Source organism: Schistocerca piceifrons, chromosome 1, assembly GCF_021461385.2.
Source record: "Schistocerca piceifrons isolate TAMUIC-IGC-003096 chromosome 1, iqSchPice1.1, whole genome shotgun sequence".
Taxonomy (NCBI): domain Eukaryota; kingdom Metazoa; phylum Arthropoda; class Insecta; order Orthoptera; family Acrididae; genus Schistocerca; species Schistocerca piceifrons.
The window spans coordinates 131,922,840-131,941,272 of NC_060138.1; the positions used below are offsets into that span (position 1 = coordinate 131,922,840).

Here is an 18,433-nt window from a genome sequence, read left to right on the forward strand (position 1 = left end):
TCCAGTCATAAACCAATCTTGGCCTTTGCACCAAACTTGACATTAATCCAGTTTACAATGACTGAATGTTAATGTGCTAGAGCTCAGATCCTTCAATTGTGTCAGCTCTGTTGGCCCACAAAACTTCTTGCTGGTCTTCTGAAATGAAGACCACTTTGATGCAGTCTTCTATGCATTCTTTGGTCCGAGATATGAATCCTCGTTGCCCGGGATAACTAATTTCCAATACTTCTGACAGCTGATGTTGGGCGCGTGCAAGTGAACAGCTGGAGGAAATGATCCTGAAATGGTGATGTTATAAGAGGACAACCACTGTCAGGTCTATTGTTCACATTTCCCATCTCTTTGTACTTTCTCCACACCTTAGATACACCACTTTGAGTGACATGTAACCAATCGGCAGCATCTTGCTGTGTATGACCTGCTGAAGGGAAAGCCACTATCCTGGCTCTATCAAAGCGTTGTATGCCTCTACGTGGCATATTACTACAGTACTCAACACAAACTCAATGAAGCCGTTATTGATACTGGACTGCTTGCGGTGTGCCGCTGTGGTAGTGGTATGTTTACATGACTGGGAAATGGCCACGAAGCATGCTAGTAGTGAACACTGTCCAGTATGTGGGCTCAAACAGGGTAATGCACAAAGTGCCTAGGTCAATGAGACCTCTAGTATCACAGACTACATTTTATGATAGTATTCAAAACTTGAGTTGAGTAGTGTATTATTTATAATTACATCTCTGGTGGTGGGGTTTCTACGAATTTCAAAAGTAGACTTTTGATTCAACTTTTTTAATTCTAAGATCAAGAAAATTGATAGTCTTGTCTGTCTGATGCTCAGTGGTGAATTTGATATTTGAGTGTAAATTACTCCTTGGATTTGCTAACAATTCTATTTCATCTAGTTTACCACAGAACATGGTTACTGTTGTCAGCACACCTTTTGTAATAAATCAGTTTACCTTTTAAATGGGGATTTTCCCCCGAACAATTACTATCCAAATGGTTAATGTAAAAGTTAGCTAAAAGACCTGCATGACTGCTTCCCATCACTACATCATTTGGCTGCATATAGATTTTCATGTTGAATGAGAAACTATTATGTACTGGAATACTAGACTTAATTCTAATATCTCTATGAATTCATATATCTCTGTCTTACAGTCTTTTTAATTTATTTTACTAAAATGTAGTTAATTATTTCAATAGTGTCAGTGACAAGTATATCGTGTACAGGTTCACGATGACTGGTGTGCAAATCTGGCACTATCTATGTGCACATCAGTGATGTCATTACAATAATAAGTTCTTGAAGATTTCTGATGGAAAAGTTGTGTTCAAATGTGTAAAAGTTGCTATGCATATCTTTAAGCCTCTTAGACATGTAATATGCAAGAATGTTCCTTGAATTAACAATGGGACATATTGGGCAATGAAGTTTATGATTCCTTTGCTGAGATCTTAGTTTAGGTGGTAAGGGCTTCATAACGAAGTTATGTTCGGCATTAGCATCTAATAAAATGTAGTTGGAAAGTGCCTTAACGACAAGGGCTTTGTTGTCTGCAAATGTATCATTAATGGAAATGAGTACTTTTGAATCAGTTTCATGGCAGATGTGTGTTGATTGTAGATCTCTTCAATAATTTGTTTGCTTTTTGAATTTACAGTATTCTGCTCCCTTGGACTTAGTAGAGCTATGTCACATGCAGTTCTTTGCTGACAATTATTTGGTTATAGGCTTTCATGGTTGACATTCGTGTTACTGCTGATATTTGATTTATTGATCTGCCACAGTCAAAGGCATAATTCACTGCCTAATGTTTTGTCTTCCAGCGCTGGAGACATCATCAGAGGCTTTAATGACTAAGAAGGCTGTTACAGACTCAAACAAGCAACTGTTTATCTATATCGATGCAAAATAAATAAAACAAACAGCACCAACTCTTCCTGAATACAAGCCCCATAGCAAGCATCAGTGGCTTCCACAATCTCAAGCAGCAGTCTGATAATGTCACAAACCGACTGATGGATGGATATGTGTAAGTAGTTTCACTTGCTGAGCTTGTTTGAGTCTTACCAGCTTTCTGAGTTGATAAAGCCTCTGGATGATATCTCCAGCACTGGAAGATGAAACGTTAGGTAAAGAATTATGCCCTTAGGTGTGGTCTTATGGCCATATATCAAATATCAGTAATAATTCTTTGATGTTTTTGTCACTGAGTGTAGGTGCAATGTTATGTGTGAGACTTTTATTCAGTAAACTAAGCTCAGCTTCATCAAATCAAATACTGATAAAGTTCACTACTACTGTTTCGTAAAATTCAAATTCTGAGGTGTTAGTGGCGTCAGCAGGGTAATGTGTTAATTTTGAATTATGGGACTGAATTTTCTTTTTTAATTCTTGTGAAGATGATTAGCTGTTCTCCATATAGCGGAGATGCTGTGTCACGATAGGCACAATAAAAAAAATTCACACAATCATAGCTTCATAGCTTTCGGCCATTAAGGCCCTTGTCAGCAGTAGACATGCGCGTGCGAACACACACACACACACACACACACACACACACACACACACACACACACACACACACCTGCAGTCTCAGTGAGCTGAAACTACACTGCGAGCAGCAGCAACAATGCATAATGGGAGTGGTGACTGGGTGGGGGTAAGGACAAGGTTGGGGCAGGGAGGGGGAGGGATAGTATGGTGGGAGTGACGGACAGTGAAGTGTTGCAGTTTAGACGAAGGGCATGAGAGAAGGTGCGGAGGGGGGACGTGGTAAGTAGTGGGAAGGAGAGAAATAAAAAGAAATTAAAAGACTGGGTGTGGCGGTGAAATGACAGCTCTGTAGTGCTGGAATGGGAACAGGGAGGGGGCTTGATGGGTGAGGACAGTGACTAACGAAGGTTGAGGCTAGGAGGGTTACGAGAATGTAGTATGTATTGCAGGGAAAGTTCCCACCTGCGCAATTCAGAAAAGCTGGCGTTGGTGGGAAGGATCCATATGGCACAAGCTGTGAAGCAGTCATTGAGATGAGGGGTATCATGTTTGGCAGCGGGTTCAGCAACAGGGTGGTCCACTTGTTTTTTGGCCACAGTTAGTCGGTGGCCATTCATGCAGACAGACAGCTTGTTGGTTGTCATGCCTACATAGAATGCAGCACAGTCGTTGCAGCTTAGCTTGTAAATTACATGACTGGTTTCACAGGTAGCCCCGCCTTTGATGGGATAGGTGATGTTTGTGACCGGACTGGAGTAGGTGGTGGTAGGAGGATGTATGGGACAGGTCTTGCATCTAGTTCTATTACAGGGGTATGAGCCATGAGGTAAGGGATTGGGAGCAGGGGTTGTGTAAGGATGGACGAGTATATTGTGTAGGTTCGGTGGATGGCGAGAAGGATTGGTGAGAAGGATAGTGGGCAGGACATTACTCATTTTAGGGCACGACGAAAGATAATCAAAACCCTGGCGGAGAATGTAATTCAGTTGCTCCAGTCCCGGATAGTACTGAGTTACAAGGGGAATGCTTCTCTGTGGCTGGACTGTGGGACTTTGGGAGGTGGTGGGAGACTGGAAAGATAAGGCACGGGAGATTTTTTTTGTACAAGGATGGGAGGATAATTAAGGTCCGTGAAGGCTTCAGTGAGACCCTCAGTATATTTAGAGAAGGACTGCTCATCACTGCAGATGCGATGACCATGGGTTGCTAGGCTGTACGGAAGGGACTTTTTGGCACGGAATGGGTGGCAACTGTTCAAGTGGAGGTATTGCTGGTGGTTAGTAGGTTCGATATGGACGGAGGTACTTACGTAGCCATTTCTGAGGTGGAGGTCAACATCTAATACTACTTTCAATTGCAGAAGTTTCTTTTTTTGCCACTGAAACACTATCTGAACAGCAAATTTAATGAAAAAGGGAAAAAAATCATCAGCAACAAAACAAACTTTTTTCGCTGATGGAATGACAGTTGTCAAAACATTTGTGGGGACTACTTGTTGGCAGACACAAAATTTAAGAAAAGTATAAAGATATCTGTTATTGGAGGGTGGTACTGAGTCTTACTGCAGCAGCAGCACATTCATTTCTTTCACATTCTCCTACTGAGCCAGCAATTTTGCATTCCAATTTGACATTTCTTGCATAGGTACTGGGAATGATTAATCCTAATCAAACTTCCAAAGAGGATTCAATAACATTGCATATAGAAGTCTACAAATCTGATAAGTGTCTCCTGTACCCTTTTCCTTCTACTTAACATGCCATAAAAGCTTCCTCATGCATCCCTTCACCATCATATATGACAGAGCATACTTTATTGTGGGTAGAAACTTGCCAGAAATTTCATAAATTGTTTTCAGTACCACAAATGTACCCAACAAAATCTTCAGAACCAATGCAGAAATGATTTTGGAAAATACCAGTGCTATATCATGTCTGATGGTAAACCTTTGAATAATTAGTCCTGAAAACACAATTCTACAAATTATCTCATGGAAATTTACTTGACAAATGAGTTACAAAGCAGGATACAAATGAAAAGATTATGTCTGGAGCATGTAAATGAAAAAAGTTCAAAGTCATGCAAAACAATTACAGGTTTACACTGTGAGAGGAAATTTGCAAATTGCACTGCCTAAACTTACCAGCCTTCTGGTATTGTTGAAAGTAAAAAGATACCAACAAGACATGCAGTGAGGTTCACAAACCTCTCCTGACTTCCATCTTTGGCTGAGACATCTGCCATATTATCACGTATAGCCTGAAACCACAAAGTAGCCAAATGAAAAACTATTGTTTGACATTACTAAATTTCTCTTTAAAGCTATATTAAAAACAATCGAAATGCATTTTTACATCAGTTTTTATTGTCCTCCTAGATGTACAATTTTTGGACTACCTCTCCCCTCCCCTTCAAAACAATAAATAAAATAAAAAATCCAGTCTTAAAACACACACACACACACACACACACACACACTGAGAGAGAGAGAGAGAGAGAGAGAGAGAGAGATTTTATGAAGAGAATCATTGTAAATCTATCTGTCGCCACTCTGTTACCTGGATGTAGAACTTCAGTGTGCCTACAGACTGCTGTCATGTGAATAATACACCGTATTGTACTTGAGCAAAAAAGTTTCCACCAGTCTGTATGAAGTAAAGACTTATTTACTTATTTCTCATTTCAAACCTTATGCAACAGGCTGACATGGGAGTGGAATCAAAAAGTATTTTCATTTTGTATTCTCGTGAAATTTTGTAGCAGCTGTGTAGCAGTTAGGCAAAAAAGAACGTAAAAGCATCTTTGGCTAGCATGCTCAGGCAGTTGGAGTTCGACATCCAGTGTGTGTCATAAATTCAGTGTTAACACATAGGCATTGTACTTTGTTAAATCCATAGAAAACTTAATCCTTGGTGTACATATACAGTAGTATAACTAACTATGAAATGTGCCCAAAATTTTTAGTTGTCGAAATGATAATACACACTTCCACTAATCAGGCACTCATACATGCAAGGAATGGCTGGATTAGCAAGAGTTTAGTAAACTTTATTTTAGAATATGTTCATCCCTTTTTCAGGTTGTAACAATAATTATTTAGCATAATTAATATATTACTTACTCAATTCAACAACAAATATCTTGCCTATTTATCACTGCAACAAGTTTCCTAAACTGGAAAGTTTCATATATTAATTATTTGCAGAGCCTTCTAGATGCATTTATTATACTATTGTGTGTTCTACACATGTTTTTTTTTTTTTTTTTTTTTTTTTTTACTCAACTTATTAGAATCTGCTCGACAGACATGGTGAAGATCATTTTTGTTTTACATGCACATATTCTGCACAATGGTTTTCCATACTTCACACAGTTGTTAATGGTCTTGTTGCCTTTGCAGACACTGATATGGTTCCTCTTTTATTTTCCAGATCCTGCTCTTTTCCTCTGGGCCCTCGAGTTCACTTGTCAGCTGAAGTAGGAAGTACTTCCTTTCCATTTTCTTGTTCATTACATTTTGATTTTGTACGCAATCATATCCTACATATAACCTTTGCAGTACATTTACAAGCCATCTGATGAACCATGTCCATTCCATTCTCTGTTGCACTGAAGAATGTTATAGTTTTTAAGTTTCCTTCTTTCCTTAATTGTTTACTGCCACTTAACAAGCAGTTGGTGAGCATCATGATGCAGCCCATGTTGCTAGTTTGGTGCAGGATGGTGGTGGTGCACATTTCTGCATAATTTGGCTTCTTTACCTCATCAGAGTTTTCGTGACAGATCCTGTTCACTGTACAAACTAATGAAGTTTTGTTTTATCTGAGCTTCTCAGCAAGTTCAAGAGGTGTGATGAAATTGTCTGGCATCATGTTTTTTCCTTGATTTAGAAATAGCTCCATGAGACACAGAATGATGTACTCTCCAAGTGATTGCTTCTCTTTATGTATTTCCTCTTTTCCGAGTTATGGGAAAGCATTACATGTATTCTGTGTCATAACACTCTGGCAGCAGTGCACAACAAAGACCATATCTGTCGGGCATGAACTGAGTGAACCTGCACTTTGTTTTGCTTCGTAATAGTTGCTTGTCTATGGTTATATTTTCGCCAGGGTGATAGGAATGTATACTATTTTCCATGAACTTTCCCCAAATGACAGATAAAAGAGAGAACTTGCTGACTGGCAGGCAGTCAGCTTGGGTTGATTTTTCATCAAAATGGGGAAATCTGAGAAGCTTCTGAAATTAGTCTCTCAGCATAACATCTTTGATTAAGGTGCACACCCATGAATGCAGCCAAAAATCACCCACAGACTTATGTTTTGTACAAATGATCCATGAGCAATGTAACAGATATCATTTTTTCTGGTTCCTCAAGTGACATGGTCCAATCATTATTTTTTAGTGCTTTTTGAACATTTGATTCTAAGTATTTCTTCTTGAGACATAGCACTGCTTCGTCAAAAATAGCACCGATGACAGAGTCACCTACTTGTTGGCAAGTGGGACTTCCCCTCTCCTTTAGCCCATTCACATCTTTCAGAAGATAAAAAATTGGCAAGCACCCACTCAGTTCGTTCCTTCCTGACTGTCTTTGTAGAGACACTCTACTCAGCCAGCTGTGATGGATGGGAGAAGATTGAAGTAGATCTGCATCTGAATCTTTCTCGACTAATTCCCCCTCAATCACAAATTTCTTGATATAGAAATCCATGTTGACAAAATGTGTTTGAAAATGTTTTTCATCGAAAAAAGAATATGACCTGATTGGCACACTATAAACTGTGGCATGCTGGAAAGTGCACATACCAAGATGTCACCACTTCACTGTTGGGTTGTTTACATATATCCAGAAGAGAAATTACAATAGTGCCAAACTGACTCCTTCCAACATTCTAGGTATTTCAAATGAATATCAAAGAAAATATAAATGCATTGTAAATCCTAATACATCATCACAAAGAGGAGAAATAAATGATGAAGAGTCTCATGGTTTCATGAAAGTAGTAAAAAAAATTGATATGACATTTAAGAAAAATGTATGACAGTGGTCATTTGAGCATCTTCTGTCACACTAGCACTAACACCGAGTGAGGTGGCACAGTGGACTTGCATTCAAAAGGACAGTGGTTCAAATCCATGGCTGGTTATCCTGATTTAAGTATTCTGTGATTTCCCTAAATCGTTTCAGGCAAATCCCAAGATGATTCCTTTGAAAGGGCATGCCATCTTCCTTCCTTAATCCAATGGTACCAATGACCCTGCTGTTTGGATTCCTTCCCCACATCAACCAACCAACCAACCAACCAACCAACCAATCAACCAACTAGCGGTAATTGAAAGCGACAAAAGTTAATCTAACTGTAACAGATCCCCAACACAATACTTATTTACTGAATGCAAAACAATAGATACGAGGCACAGAATGCCTCATCAAGCAGATATCTACAGGGTGGTCAAAAATAGTCTGAAAAGTTTTAAGGGAGTTCCAGGGTAGGTTGCGCTGAGATATGATTGTTAAGAAATATTCAATACATTATGCCACTCTCAAGTTTATTAGCATTGGAGTTAGCCAATCAGTCAGTTGCACATGCATATTCAAGTGGGCCGCTAGAGATGGTGTAACTCAATGTGTTCTCTGTTTGGTATCCTAAGCTCAAACAAGATAGGGAGCCAAAAATTGGACATAGGATGGTAGTATGGATCCAAACCCAATTAAAAGGCTGAACAGTAATGTACCTGGCATGCTGCCTGAATTTTTTGTGCTTTGACCAGAAGAAGGGATCGGTTGGTAGGACATGTTCTGAGGCATCAAGGGATCACCAATTTAGTACTGGAGGGCAGCGTGGAGGGCGAAAATTGTAGAGGGAGACCAAGAGATGAATACACTAAGCAGATTCAGAAGGATGTACCGTATTTACTCGAATCTAAGCCGCACCTGAAAAATGAGACTCGAAATCACGGAAAACAAAATTTCCCGAATCTAAGCCGCACCTGAAATTTGAGACTCTAAATTCAAGGGAAGAGAAAAGTTTTAGGCCACATCTCCAAATCGAAACAAAGTTGGTCCATTGTAATATGAGACACAATTTAGGTCGAATGAATGATGATACAGCTACAGTAGTTTGGTTTGAGTCATAAGCTTAGCAGTTAAGCTATACCAGGTAGCCATTGCTACGCATCAGGCACTCCGTCCGTATTTATATGGGTACCCTTCCTTTTTCACGTGCTTCGTCTAGTTTGAATTGATTGCTTATTTTTCTTTGATCTGATAAGTGCCGTTCTCATTGTTATAGGTGTTTACGTCATTCTAAGCTGAAAATGCATTATTGTACTGTGTCATGCATTGTTTGTCGCATTCTGATAATGAGTGTTTACGACCTGTCGCCGCTTGCTGCATGGCTTGCTTATGTGCGCGCTACCGCCGCTTCCAATTTAAAAAAAAAAAGAGTGGAAACGTCTCATTAGCGAAACAATGGCAAGAGACTGCTATTTGTTGTTACACTGCTGCTTTCTTTGATAATGATCAACAAGAACCAAATAACAGACTGTGTGTGACAGAAGATGTTGTGAAGGAGAGTTTAGCGAAAATTTTTCCCCGTTTGAAAATCTTTGCAGACCCACTTCAGTACATTACATTCTGCACAGAAACTAGAGTCATCTTAGATTTAAAAATCTAGTCAGTTGTCATGCTTCATTCCTGACTGTATCACTATTCGGCATTAGAATAATACGAATATAAACATGGCATGATATGTATATTCTTCCGCGTTTGCCGTTGTCTCACTCTAGTTTCGTGGTTTATTAGGCAGACAGGATTTAAATGAGATAGCAGCAAACACAAAAGAATACGTGGCAAAATGTTTATATTCGTATTATTCTTATGGTGAAGAGAATACTGCATGTGATTCACAATTCATAAAAGTTCCTATTAGCAAACATCTCTTCTCACAGGTAGGAAAAAATTCAGAACGTAGAGTTGGCCATACTGACCTACATCCCAAACAGTCTTGCCAGTTGGATTTTCATAGTACATTGAAAGGCTGCTACAGCCGAAGATGAACAATACGGAATTTGTATTTACTTCGTTGGATAATGTATGAAAATGTAGTGGTCGAAAGCATGCCTATGTAGCGCTACATATATTCGACGGCAGAAGTTGGTTGTGGCGGCACCTACCAACATTTTACAGAACTTCTGTTTACTTTGCACTCGATTCTAAGCCGCAGGCGGTTTTTTGGATTACAAAAACCGGAAAAAAAGTGCGGCTTAGATTCGAGTAAATACGGTAGGCTGCAGTAGGTACTGGGAGATGAAGAAGCTTGCACAGGATAGAGTAGCATGGAGAGCTGCATCAAACCAGTCTCAGGACTGAAGACCACAACAACAACAGTTACCTGACTGGCTAATATCAATGCTAATTAACTCGGAAATGGCACAATGTACTGAATTTTTTCCCTTAATTTTTTTCTTAGCACTATCTATCCTGCAACACCCTCACAAACTTTTCAGACTGTTTCTGACCACCCTGTATATCAACACACAAAGTATTTCAAAATCTGATATTTTAAATTCTTCTGAAGTTTATTTGAAGTCAAGACTGCAATTTTAAACAACACTATGAAACCATGTGAGGTGCACACCTCTAATTCCACTCATTGTTTTTTGTGAAGCATACAGCTACAGGAATTTGAGATATTTAACAGTGAATAGACAAATATCACACAATGGAAAATCCAGGATGGAATGTAACAATATTATGAGAAGGAAAGTTGCTACTCACCATATAGCGGAGATTCTGAGTTCTGAGTCACAGATAGGCGCAACAAAAAGACTCGCACAATTATAGCTTTCAGGCACTAAGGCCATCACCAACAATAGACACAAATATGCATCCCCACCCCCCACCCCCCCCACACACACACTCACACAAACGCAACTCACACACATATGACTGCAGTCTCAGGCAACTGAAACCACACTGTGAGCAGTAGCACCAGTGCATGATGGGAGTGGCAACTAGGTGGGGGTAAGGACGAGGTTGGGGCGGGAAGGGGGAGGGATGATAGTATGGGGGGGGGGGGTGGCAGACAGTGAAGTGCTGCAGATTAGACAGACGGCAGGGGAGAGATAGGGAGGAGGGGGAGGGGGAAGTAGTGGAAAAGGAGAAAAATAAAAAGACTGTGTGTTGTGGTGGAATGATGGCTGTGTAGTGCTGGGATGGGAACAGTGAAGGGGCTGGGTGGGTGAGGACAGTGGCTAACGAAGGCCGAGGCCAGGAAGGTTACGGGAACGTAGGATTTATTGCAGGGAAAGTTCCCACATGTGCAATTGAGAAAAGCTGGTGTTGGTGGGAAGCATCCATATGGCACAGGCTGTGAAGCAGTCATTGAAATGAAGGATATCATGTTTGGCAGTGTGTTCAGCAACAGGCTGGTTCACTTGTTTCTTGGCCACATTTTGTCAGTGGCCATTCATGCAGACAGACAGCTTGTTGGTTATCATGCCTACATAGAATGCAGCACAGTGATTACAGCTTAGCTTGTAGATCACATGATTGATTTCACAGGTAGCCCTGCCTATGATGATATAGCTGATGTTAGTGACCGGACTGGAGTAGGTGGTGGTGGGAGGATGTATGGGACAAGTGTTGCATCTAGGTATATGATGTTAGTGACCGGACTGGAGTAGGTGGTGGTGGGAGGATGTATGGGACAAGTGTTGCATCTAGGTATATTACAGGGATGTGGGCCATGAGGTATGGGATTGGGAGCAGGTGTTGTGTAAGAATGGACGAGTATACTGCGTAGGTTTGGTGGACAGCAGAATACCACTGTGGGAGCGGTGGGAAGGATAGTGGGCAGGACTAACACTGCAGCGTGGTTCCGGTTGCCTGAGACTGCAGTCGTGTGTGTGTGTGTGTGTGTGTGTGTGTGTGTGTGTGTGTGTGTGTGTGGGTGGGTGGGAGTCTTTTTCTTGTGCCTATCTGCGACACAGCATCTCTGCTATATGGTGAGTAGCAACTTTCCTTCTCACAATATTACTGACAATGAACAAAAGTATTTTCTAAAGATGGAGAGAAGCTTTTTTAACAACAATCACTTTTCATATGTGAATAGTTAATAACAGCTTAAGTAATGGTTTCCATAAAACAAAAACCAAACAGCACTGCTGTGCCGTATTCAGCTATCTGACATTCTCTCAATAAATTTGAAACTACTAGCAAATTAAGAAACTGTATCACTTCTGAGACAACTTATGAATATGATAAATAGAGACAAATTTCAATACTAAAAGGTATGCAAAACCAAACACACAAAGAAAAGGGCAACAGTTGATAACAGGTATCACAATAGTACAACTATGACTAAATTATGTTTGAGTTTGTAGAATGAAGCCTAGTTTACATGACGACACTAGCTACTGGCCGCAGTGCAAGAGTACTACACATTTAGGCAACTCGTTGGTGGAACTAAACACTTTCAGCCTATTCCAACTTTGTTGACACTCGTTGCATGAGACTTGAGGTTAGGTGTGTCAGAGTGCAATACACTGAAATATCAAGTGAGGAATGGAGGATAATGTTTGGTTTTTGGTAAACTATGCTTTGCATAGATGTCTGAGATATCAGTAATGTTGGTTACAAAAACAAGCAGTGACATGTTGGTGAACTTGAGATTGCCCCACGTGATCTGAACATAGAAGGGCTGACAATAACTGAGCTACAGGGCAAAATTCATTAAATAAGGAGCACATATACAAATCAATTAAGTAGCAGGAGGCAAGCAAAATATCTAGCTGTGGAACTGCTCGCATCTACAAGATGTGATTTAAGTTGGTCAGTTCTTTTTTGAGGAAAACTGTTGACAGGAGGAAAAGCTACACAAATCTGGAAAGCTGAATTCTTTATTCAATATTCATTTATTTAAAATCCCATAGCAGTGCTACCCATTCACAAATTGTAGTACATATGTTTAAACTTTGAAATACTGCCATGCTTGGACACCATTATCGTCCTAATGTGGCTTGCTTCAAACAACTAATGCCGTTAATTTTAAGAATAATTGGTGTTAATGGAAAAGCACCATCACCAACTAAATCTTCTAGCAGGCCAAGAGATCTGGACTGTACTGCACATAATGTGATTGTAATTTCGGTTCTGGTAACAATGCTTCATGTTTTACAGTATCTTTATTTCTTTTACTGCATTATTAATCCTACTTAGGAGAAATATGAACTGTGCTACCCGAGCGAGGTGGCGCAGTGGTTGGACACTGGACTTGCATTTGGGAGGACGACGGTTCAATCCCGCGTCCGGCCATCCTGATTTAGGTTTTCCGTGATTTCCCTAAATCACTCCAGGCAAATGCCGGGATGGTTCCTCTGAAAGGGCATGGCCGACTTCCTTCCCCATCCTTCCCTAATCCGATGAGACCGATGACCATGCTGTCTGGTCTCCTTCCCCAAAACCAACCAACCAACTGTGCTAGTCCCATTGTAATATCATTAAAATACCTTCTAGAGTCTTCCACTACAATTTCTTTCAGCATGGTACTGAGGAACAAAGCTGACATGTTTTCTTTATCCAGGCATGTAATCAAACAAATTTCTTATTTCTTTCTTTCCTTCAGCAGTGATTCAACACAATGAGTATTAACTCTGCCACAACTCATGCAGCTGCCAAAACTTTCATTTCAGACATAACACAGGCACACACAAAATGAAGAAACTGGTGTCACATTGTCTACAGTATATATGAAAACCGATGTCATCATGTAAACTAGGCTTGAGAAGGAGGAGAAAGAAGTTGCTACAAGAAGGGACATGGGACATCAAATCACTAAGCTCATTTGATAGTGAATTAAACATAAAATCTGGGAGGGGGAAAGAATGCAGAAGAGGACTTACACACAAAAATCAGATACTTACTGTCCACACTTTTCTTTTTTCTTTTTTTACATTTGTGAAGCATTGTCTGTGGTGCATCATATATGTGTCTTTTTGTACATAATAATTGTAAACTCAGGAATTTTTTTCTTGTGACGGCAAATTAGGGCACTGAAACTAATCAATGATGAGAGCTGAAAATTTGTGAAGGGCCGCATCTTCAAGATGTATGCTTTGTTTCTCTAGAACAATTGCCTTTACTGCCTCGACCATCTGGACACACTTCCCAATCGACCCAAATTCCCAACTTGTTATACACCAATGCAGCATCCCTGTCCATGTACTCCTTGCTAGCAGTGTGACCTGCATTCCAATGAGAAGAAACAAAATGTGTGCTCTGAAGGTTGAATGTTTGGATGTCAAGCGTATAAAAATATTACATGTGTGTGTGTCTGTTCTTTCAAGACATCAAAATAAATAAATAAAAGCCAATTGGTTGTGAAATTAAAACCAAAAGTGAAAATATGATGAAGTTTGGTGCAGCTGTGTTACATTTTGCCTCCAGTATGCCCATCAATCGCATCACATTGCTCTTACCAGTTCTGAGGGTGCAGTGCGCGCGTAAACATAGTTAAAGAGTCTCCTGAGAAGCATGTACTGCAGGCCATCATTTAATTTCTTCCTGCTGGAAGGTGCAATGCAGCCAAAATTAATTGACAAATGAGTAATGAGTATGGTGAAACTTTCACGAATGACAGAAAAGTGCTTCTTTGAAGTAGAACATAAAGATATTTATGATGTAAGCAGTCAGAGAAGGAGATGAGTATCAATCGATTATCTTGTTCAACAGGTGAATCAAGCGGTTTGAGAAAATTATCTGTTCACAATTTCTCTGTAGAATGATTTGTTTCCAGTAATTTCCAGGTTCGCTCTCTATACCATCATGACAAAGGCACTATAGTACCACAGACACAGTGTCATTTTTAGCCTGAACCACATATTAACAAGACTCCAAATTAAGTTCCATTCTTACCAAAGATACAGAGGACACAGTTACCAGGCTATTACATGATATCTTTCAACATACCTTGCTGTCTGGTGTATTGAGAGGGAATTACACACAGTAACGAAACAAAAATTCCAACGAACCTGATGTTGTGTAATGGCTGCTCTCGTTGCACCTCCTGCAACACCTACAACTGCTTTCAAGGTTGTGGATACACACAGAACAAGTGTGGACCAATTTCTGAAGAATGGCAAAAGTAGTTCAAGACAAAATGCAACATCATTTAGGACATCAGCTGTTAGCCTCCATTTTTTGCAGTCTGCGTCCAGTGAGGTCCTAGTGAATGAGGATGACAACAAAAATCCCAAAGCATAATTAGATAAGCAAAATAGCTTAAATACACTTACAAAATATGTAGAATGGCAACAATAAATAGGCCTATATAATTTTTATCGATTAATGCACATTTCTGAATTAATTTTTGAGGCAGCATTTCCGGAAGTAGCCACTTCAACAGCAGAGCTATGGAAAATAGACAGGTAACTACTAGTATTAGAAAGTTGTTCCTGATATTTAAATTTATCAGTTATTCGTAAATGCACTGCACTGATCCACAGTTCCTAGATTACCATCACAGGCATAAAGGGATATACAGAAGGGTACTGCCTGTTGCACACAAATCATTCAATGAGAAAATAACATATGACACAGTAAATAAAAGCAAAGTAGTATACAATGTCATAGAACATGTAACTGGAAAAGGCAGACAGAAGTATAACAACATATACATCAAAGATGGGAATAGAATAACAGAATATCCTCAGCAATTGGCAAGTTTTGTAAGTAACTATTTCACTGGTATTGCAGAAAAGCTACAACAAAATAATGCTAAAATACATGCAGCACCTATAATGAATTATACAACATACACAATAGTGATGTTCCCCACAACAGAGCATGAAGTCGGAACTATAATACTGAAATTAAAAATTAAGAAGTCACAGCAGGCATAGACGATATGCCCAGTCTCTGTTCTGAAGGGGTGCAGAGAGAGCATACAAGCCCCATTAAGAACTAATAAATGAGTCCTTTAGTTCAATGATATGGAAAGGAAAGATTTCTACTCACCATACAGAGGTGGCATTGAGTCACAGACAGGCACAATGAAAAAGAATGCTGGACATATTTCAGCTTTCAGATGAAGTCTTCCTTCAGAAATAAAAAAACACACACACACACACACACACACACACACACACACACACACACACACACAAAAGCACACGCATGCAAGTGTGCGCGCACTCACAAGCGCGCACGCGCACGTGAGTGCGCGCCCACACACACACACACACACACACACACACACACACACACCACCACCACCACCACCAACAACAACAACAACAACTCATACACAGGTGGCCACTGCCCAACTGGAACTGCATCTGCTGGGATGGGTAGTGGAGGTAAGGTTGGTTTGTTCACTTGGGAAAGGGAACCCAAAAAGCAAGGTCATCGGTCCCATCGGATAAAGGAAGGATGCAAAAGAAAGTCAGCCATGCCCTTTCAAACAAACAATCCCGGCATTTGCCTTAAGCGATTTAGGGAAATCATGGAAAACCTAAATCAGGATGGCTGGACGCAGGTTCGAACCATCATCCTCCAGAATGCAAGTCCAGTGTGCTCAACCCTGCCAGGAGGTAAGGAAGAGGCCTGGAGAGGGGAGTGTGACGGTATGGATGATGATGCCAGGCCTAACTGTGCGAGTGTGCAGGGATGTGATGGGGACAGGATAGTGGTGCCAAATGTAGCATCAGGGGGGAGGGAGTGCTATGTGTGAGAGAGCATGGTGGGAGGAAGATGAGAGAGGACAGAGGTGGAGAAGAAGAAAGGATTATGTCAGTGTGTTAGTAGGATAGAAAACATGTGAAGTAACGGAGCAAGGAAGGGAACAGGCAGGTGGAGAACAGTGACTAACAAAGGTTACTGGTGGGAGAGGAGGGGGGAGGGGGTGGAGCGTTACAGAAATGAAGGATACACTGCAGGGAGAATTGTCACCTGCACAATTCAGGAAATCTGGTGTTGGTGGGGAGAATTCTGATGGATCAGGCTATGAAGCAGTCACTAAAGAGAAACACATCATGTTGTGCTGCATATTCAGCACCTGTGTGGCCCAGTTGTATCTTGGCTACAATTTGGCATGGCCAATCATTCAAGCAGATGGCCTGTTAGTTGTCATGGCTGTTTTCTCAAGTAGTCTGCCTTTTATGAGATAGTAGATGCCAGTGACAGAACTGCTCTAGGTGGTAACAGGAGGATGTATGAGACAGGTCTTGCTTCTGTGTTTATTGCAGGGACATGAAACATGAGACAAAGTGCTGGGAGCAGGAGTGAAGTAGGGACAGAACAGAATATTGCATAAGCTGGGTGGGCAACAAAATACCATTGTTGGAGGGGTAGGGAAGATATTTCTTATTAGAAGATACAATGAGAGGTAGTCAAGAGAGGTAGTCAAAAGTCTGGCAGAGAATGTGATTCAGTTGCACCAATCCTGGGCAGTGCTGAGTCACAGGAGGAGAACTCCTTTGTTGTTGGGCAGTGGTTATGTGATAGATGGTAGGTGACTACTGAGACAGTCCTTCAGTTAAAAGTATTTTTCCTGAGTACCTTAAGCAAGTGGAAGTTGTGACCTTACCAAGAAAGGTAATGTGGAGAGCATAGAAAACTACAAAATTCTCAAAACTAACTGAATCAATCATGACAGACTAAAATGAGTTAAATTAATGAATGCAACCTTTTAATGGAGCACAGTCTGGTTTCAGAAGTGGGAGAAGTGCAGTACCAGCCATTACAGAGTTCCCTTTACTGAAAATAACAACATCATAGCCAGTGATACAACACTAGTTCTCCTAACACAGAAAGTAAATGAAACCCTTGGGTTCTATTAATGGTTTGTAGCAGAAAATGTCTTGTGGTGTCATACTACTCCTATGTGAACACAGTTCTTAGTTTTGGTATTCTTTTCCACAGATTGAAGGTACAAAACATGGACTCTATTTTCAAACTGCAGAAATGTCTGTAAGAATAACAAAGAGAAGTAGTAGACAGCCTTATTGTAAAGAACTACTTCAAAAACTGGGTATCCTTACTGCACCAAGTGAGTACATATACCGGCTGTCCATATATGGACAAACATTAATAGTTCTTTACTCATGGAACAAGAGCCAGTTTGGACTTACATTTACAAGGAAAACACACACACAAAATTCAAAACAATGTTTCTTATCAGGGAATAAAACTGAAGCACTGAGAACCATAAGGGCCTAAAGCACACCTGTAATTTTGATACTGTAACATGTATGCATGCTACTGACATCTGTTGATATTATAGTAAATGATCTTATCTGTGCTGAAAGCCGACATTGTATATATGAACATTCATGAAAGGTTATCTCTCCAATGTATCTGATATTCACTACCCTATGGGCACTTTGTGTCTGTATTTTAGCCTTTTATGGTTCTCAGTGCCCCAATTGTATAATAAATTTCCCAAGGAGGTGACAACAGTTACTGCAGTATACAGGGTGTTACAAAAAGGTACGGCCAAACTTTCAGGAAACATTCCTCACACACAAATAAAGAAAAGATGTTATGTGGACATGTGTCCGGAAACGCATAATTTCCATGTTAGAGCTCATTTTAGTTTCTTCCACCTAAGCTCAATGGAGCACGTTATCATGATTTCATACGGGATGCTCTACCTGTGCTGCTAGAACATGTGCCTTTACAAGTACGACACAACATGTGGTTCATGCACGATGGAGCTCCTGCACATTTCAGTCGAAGTGTTCGTATGCTTCTCAACAATAGATTCGGTGACCGATGGATTGGTAGAGGCGGACTAATTCCATGGCCTCCACGCTCTCCTGACCTCAACCCTCTTGACTTTCATTTATGGGGGCATTTGAAAGCTCTTGTCTATGCAACACCGGTACCAAATGTAAAGACTCTTCGTGCTAGTATTGTGGACG

At 40.4% G+C, this 18,433-nt stretch overlaps 1 protein-coding gene across 1 annotated transcript in view; it reads right to left on the reverse strand.

Annotated features, from left to right (window-relative positions):
* The window catches only part of LOC124792281 (RUS family member 1), a 138,278-nt gene that overhangs the window by 73,252 nt on the left and 46,593 nt on the right, over positions 1-18,433 (reverse strand). The window contains exons 4-5 of the mRNA XM_047257927.1: positions 14,543-14,735; positions 4,650-4,765 (exon numbers count right to left, since the gene is read on the reverse strand). Of these exons, the coding sequence (XP_047113883.1) occupies positions 4,650-4,765; positions 14,543-14,735 (309 nt within the window). The remainder of the gene's footprint in view (positions 1-4,649; positions 4,766-14,542; positions 14,736-18,433) is intronic.